We start from the raw sequence: 6,178 nt of genomic DNA, 5'->3' as shown, positions 1-6,178 counted from the left end.
GTGCATAAGTGAGCTGTTGACAAGGGTTACAGAGGTGAGCTGTGGAAAAAGGGTTGCAAAGAGAGAGGTGAGCTGTGGATAAGGGTTGCAGAGAGAGGTGAGCTGTGGATAAGGGTTGCAGAGAGAGGGGTGAGCTGTGGATAAGGGTTGCAGAGAGAGGTGAGCTGTGGATAAGGGTTGCAGAGAGAGAGGTGAGCTGTGGATAAGGGTTGCAGAGAGAGGTGAGCTGTGGATAAGGGTTGCAGAGAGAGGTGAGCTGTGGATAAGGGTTGCAGAGAGAGAGGTGAGCCGTGGATAAGGGTTGCAGAGAGAGGTGAGCTGTGGATAAGGGTTGCAGAGAGAGAGGTGAGCCGTGGATAAGGGTTGCAGAGAGAGGTGAGCCGTGGATAAGGGTTGCAGAGAGAGGTGAGCTGTGGATAAGGGTTGCAGAGAGAGGTGAGCTGTGGATAAGGGTTGCAGAGAGAGGTGAGCTGTGGATAAGGGTTGCAGAGAGAGGTGAGCTGTGGATAAGGGTTGCAGAGAGAGGGATGAGCTGTGGATAAGGGTTGCAGAGAGAGGGGTGAGCTGTGGATAAGGGTTGCAGAGAGAGGGGTGAGCTGTGGATAAGGGTTGCAGAGAGAGGGGTGAGCTGTGGATAAGGGTTGCAGAGAGAGGGCTGAGCTGTGGATAAGGATTGCAGAGAGAGGGGTGAGCTGTGGATAAGGGTTGCAGAGAGAGGGGTGAGCTGTGGATAAGGGTTGCAGAGAGAGGGGTGAGCTGTGGATAAGGGTTGCAGAGAGAGGGCTGAGCTGTGGACAAGGGGTACAAAGAGAGGGTTGAGCTGTGGATAAGGGTTGCAGAGAGAGGGGTGAGCTGTGGATAAGGGTTGCGGAGAGAGGGTGAGCTGTGGATAAGGGTTGCAGAGAGAGGGGTGAGCTGTGGATAAGGGTTGCAGAGAGAGGGCTGAGCTGTGGACAAGGGGTACAAAGAGAGGGTTGAGCTGTGGATAAGGGTTGCAGAGAGAGGGGTGAGCTGTGGATAAGGGTTGCAGAGAGAGGGGTGAGCTGTGGATAAGGGTTGCAGAGAAAGGGATGAGCTGTGGATAAGGGTTGCGGAGAGAGGGTGAGCTGTGGGTAAGGGGTGCAGAGAGAGAGGTGAGCCGTGGACAAGGGGTGCAGAGAGAGGGGTGAGCTGTGGATAAGGGTTGCAGAGAGAGAGGTGAGCCGTGGATAAGGGTTGCAGAGAGAGGGGTGAGCTGTGGATAAGGGTTGCAGAGAGAGGTGAGCTGTGGACAAGGGGTGCAGAGAGAGAGGTGAGCCGTGGATAAGGGTTGCAGAGAGAGGGGTGAGCTGTGGACAAGGGTTGCAGAGAGAGGTGAGCTGTGGACAAGGGGTTTACTTTGTTATTTACACTTTCAACTCAGCCAGTCACTCACCACCTCTATTTTGGAGGACAGTTGAAGTTTACTTCCTCTAGGTCCAAAAGAGAACATTCCTTGCAGCCAGTAGAGGAAATCCTTGAGGCAATCCCTAGACCCACAGGATTGGGAGAAAGATAGTTCTCACTGTAGCGTCATCACCAGGTAGAAGCTTAGGAGAGAAGACCATTTGCCAGGAAGTGTCTGAAATATTTAATACCTTCCCAGCCAGTTCATAATTCCTTGCATGCCTGCTGATTGGCACTAAACTGGGCAGCACAGTGGCTAAATGATTAGCACTTCTGAATGGCAGTACTAGGGTCATTGGTTCGAATCCCAACCACGGCACCACCTGTCTGGTTTGCATGTTCTCCCTGTGCATGCGTGGGTTTCCTCCGGGTACTCCTGTTTCCTCCCACATTCCAAAGACATGCTGGTAGGTGAATTAGCTCCTCTCTAAATTGGCCCTAGTATGTGTATGTATGAATGTGAGTTAGGGACCTTGTATGCCCCTTGAGGGTTAGGGACTGATGTGAATGTACAATATGCTAAGCGCTGTGTAAAAACTGACGGCTCTATATAGTACCTGAAATAAATAAATACCTATAATGACAGAATGGAACTTCTCTAACACAAGCTCAAGCAGCAAGTGAATGAGATAGCACAGTCCATGTATAGAGAACACTAACAGGCACACTCCAACAGGGTGGACTGCAGCTCACTGTTTCTACAAAAAGTTGAAAAGTTAAAGGAAATTTCAAATCCATTCAGGAAAGAAAAACTTTTGAACTAAGAATGATAATTCTATTTGACACAAGAGATAACGGTCTGAACTTGGACATGGGATTCCTCAATCATTATCCAACAGGTTTATGGCTATTAGCTCAAGCATGACTGCCTCTGCTAGTGTTGTCCCCCCCCCCCCCCCAGACTTTGCTTTTGCTGTATCTTATCTCAGTTTTTTTTTTTTTCTATCCCCTACATCTCTTCCAACATTCTACTAAATCTTTGTTTCAGTACTGCTTAGACCTGAAGAAGGGGACATTCCCCGAAAGCTTGTCCTCAAAATTGTATGTTAGTGCAAATAAAAAAGTATCACAGACAGTACTCAAAAGGATGAAAAGAAGTTTAGAAAAAAAACACATCTCTACAATGGTAAGATTTCTGCTGAAAAAAAAAATTAAAATAATTTTATTCTTTTGGTTTGCCAACAATTTTATGCAGGTTGCATACAATTTTTTCTCTGAGAGCTTTGGTCCTTATCCCGTAGATCAGAGGGTTTACAGAAGTAGCTATGCTGGTACCAATCAAAGGTATGATAATATCAGCTTTGATTGATACAGTACCTGTGTTTAGACTGTACCTGAAATCAATGAACAAGAGGGTGGTAATATAAATGGAGAAGGCCAATATGTGAGTCATCAATGTATGTATAGCTTTCTGGGAGGATTCTGCAGAGAGTTTCAGGCAGATGACAACTGTTCTTATATAAGAGTACATTATTATAAGTAAGCAGGTAATCACCAATGACACGGTCAAAATTGTTCCATACATGACATTAACTGTTACATCATTACAAGCAAGCGGTATTAGTGACAGGATCTCACAAAAGACATTGTTAATATTTACCCCACAAAAAGTTAGCCTCAACATCAACAATGTATCCACAAGTACTAGCACCACAGTGAAAACATATAGGGCAAGTGATATTGTTTGAGTTGTAGCATTGGTCATCAGAGTGTGGTATCTCAGAGGGTGGCCTACAGCCAGATATCGATCGTATGCCATTACCGTGAATGTAAATATTTCATTACTTGCATAAAGCTGGATACAGAAGGATTGGCAGAGACATCCCGTGAGTGAGATGGTTGAGCATCCAGACAACAAGTCAATGGCCAGCTTGGGGAGATATGCTGCATTCCCCAACATCACATTCATAACTAAGACGCATATTAAGATGTACATAGGCTCATGCAAGCTTTTCTCTGTCCAGGTTACATAGACAATCATAGAACTCAGAAACAATGTGATTGAAAATAAGGCAAGAGCTAAAACAGCACATACATGTCGAAATGATTCAATCTCAATAAGTCCCACCAGAACAAAGTTGGTTACAGAGACATTTTTCAGAGATGAGTTCATGGCTTGGATTAATATCTTGCAAAATCCACAATTCCTAAAATGTTCTATTCAATCTGAATACAATAAGATAAAAAATGTAATTTAGAGAGGATCTGTAGATATCGGTGCGACTCTCATCGCATTGCTTTTCTCCTAAATTCCTTTTGGGCTTTTATAGGTTTTACAAAGCTGTCTCCTCACTCACAATCTGTATTTCTAGTCAGTCATTGCATCCAAGTCTTCCCAGTGGAACGCAGCTGTTACAGCGGCCGCTGATGGACTAATTAACTAATTAGTGTCAGAAATGGAATAAAGCAGAGCAGATAAATTTAACAAGCTTTCCCAATGAGAAATACAATTTGAAGGGAGAACTTTTGAATAAAAAATTGAACTAACCATACTTTTGAGTTTTACATAGTAATGGTATAAAACACATCTCTACTCTTTTTGCTGCTTTGGTGTAATTGATGACTCAAGCGTACACAATCCTAAGAGATAAGATATCATTTATTGTCAAAAATAAATTCACAACAACATTTCTATCCTACTCCTCACATTAACAAACAAAAAAACAATACATTTCACACTCATTCACAGTACATAAATCAAATTAATATAAAAAATACTTAAACTTCCCCTTCTAAAAATAAGAAAACTCGCTATATTCAATAAAAAAAACAAAGCAGAACCACCTGGCCCATTTAATTCAATATTAATTTCTATATAAATTCTTTATGGCCCTTGGAAAAAACTCTTTAAATCTGTCCTCACTTGTATGTATCACGTACCTGGTGACAGAGGCCGATGGAGAGAGGGCTTCTCTTGCGGCTAAGTTCCAAACTCCCCTGAAGGTGGGACAACAGGAGTCAGGCCCAGAGTAGCACAGGTCGCCTGTGGGAGTGCTTGTTTGGTGATCCACCCAGGAGCACGGCTGATGCGCTGAGATGGAGTCTGCAGGCAGGGAGTGCCTGTGCGAGGTATGCAGGTCTTCCAGAGAACAGAGGATCACAGGATAACCAGTTTGAGCCAAGGTCGGGTGCCAGGTGGGGATCGGAGCAGACGTAGTCAAAAGGGATAGCCGAGCCAAATTTGAGCCGATGTGATCTTCTGCCGAGGACAGAGCCCTGACAGTATGTTTCTAAAGAATAAACCAGGTGGCAATAATTCAAATAAAAGGTGACTGGGGCAGGTGTGTTGCTATGGATAGTTGGTGGTTTTTATAACTTAGATAATTTTTAAATTGTTAGTTTTTAAGGCCATGTGCTGTTTTAGTAGCAAAGCCTCCCCAATTGATATGCAAATGAACCAGTCGGACTGGTTTATAACCTCAGCAGAGGATATGATGTACAGGAAGTTATGGGGAGGAGAGGATTTTGAACAGGTATGTGGGCAGACAGAGTCGTTCTATATTTTTTAATTGTGCTTATTTGAGATGTTCTAGACCCTCCCCGTTTTCACAGCTTTACTCTTCATAATGTTTGTATAATGTCTCTATCTTTTTAAATAAAAGCACAGTGGGTTACTTCTTCAGAATAGATTGGAGTTATAGCTCACTCTGGATAATCTTCTTCTTCTTTTTTAGCATATAGGAATAGTGTCCCTTAACTCTCATGTTTGCCCTCTCATTGGTTTCCTCCCTTGGGGATCTTTGTGCCATTTTTCTCTCTTGTATCACCTCTTCCACCCCTTCTGGGCCCACTGGTTGATCCCTCCCAAAAGTTCCTTTAGCAGTAATAGTACGTTTAAACTTTTAGACTCACCATCTTCTGTAGCCCCTTGTCCACTTTTGCTGCTGCTGTTTCCTTTCTGCTTCTCTGTGTACCGAGCACCCCTACAGTGCTCCTTCCTCCTCCCCCTGATGATTCTAGGGCATTCCAGGGTGGTCTAGCACAGTCTGTAGCAGGGGTGGATTGACAACTCATGAGGCCCCCAGGCATAGGGGATCATGGAGCCCCTGTGTCCTTGCCTAAACTCAAAAAGCCTATGAAAAAGGTCCCAGGGGCATCTCATGGGGCCCCCTACTGACCCCGAGCCCTTGGGCAGTGCCCGAATTTCCAATTGGTCCGTCCACCCCTGGTCTGTAGTAATTTTTGTAAGGGGGGAGTCACCCTTCGTGGGGTCCTGCTCGCTCCTGATCCAGGTATACCGGCTCCCCTCTTCTCGCACCCGACAAGTGCTTCCTAGCACTCCTCCATGGCAGCCACATGGTGTCCCGGCATCAACTGCTCCACACTCTGGTGGAGTCCACCTCCTCTTCAGTCAACACCTGGCTCACAATATTCTGTCTGCACCACAGCTACTGGCAGATAGGACAAAGGAACAGGACACCCCTGGGCAGAACAACTCAGAGCACCCCAGGTATCTCAATCCCTCCTAGACATGACTGTCACTGGTGGGTCTCAGGAGCCCAGGAGCTCTCACATCATGCACCCTGTCGGTGTTCAGGCTCCACAGCTTTGTTCATGAGACAGAGTTGTTCTGAAAGACAAAGAAGGAACACTTACTCTGAGAACGAATGAGGAAGCACTTGGATTTTGAAGGAACCATGAGAAGATTCCATCAACAGGAAACCAAGTTGAGTAGCTGACTAATATACTTATACATCACATAAATTGTACATGCTAACTTATTGGGAAGGATAGATAGTTTGGGCATGTGTAT

At 45.0% G+C, this 6,178-nt stretch overlaps 1 protein-coding gene across 1 annotated transcript; it reads right to left on the bottom strand.

The window, feature by feature from the left end:
• Positions 1–2,587: 2,587 nt before the first annotated feature.
• LOC149438380 (olfactory receptor 10H4-like) lies at positions 2,588–3,538 on the bottom strand. The gene has a single exon (XM_089659917.1). It carries the CDS (start codon positions 3,536–3,538, stop codon positions 2,588–2,590), a length of 951 nt encoding a protein of 316 aa, XP_089516043.1.
• Positions 3,539–6,178: the final 2,640 nt, after the last annotated feature.

The sequence above is a fragment of the Staurois parvus genome, unplaced genomic scaffold (genome assembly GCF_062004578.1).
Source record: "Staurois parvus isolate SC_StPar_1 unplaced genomic scaffold, SC_StPar_1.0 ptg001192l, whole genome shotgun sequence".
Classification (NCBI taxonomy): domain Eukaryota; kingdom Metazoa; phylum Chordata; class Amphibia; order Anura; family Ranidae; genus Staurois; species Staurois parvus.
This window is presented reverse-complemented; position numbering and strand designations above follow the sequence as displayed.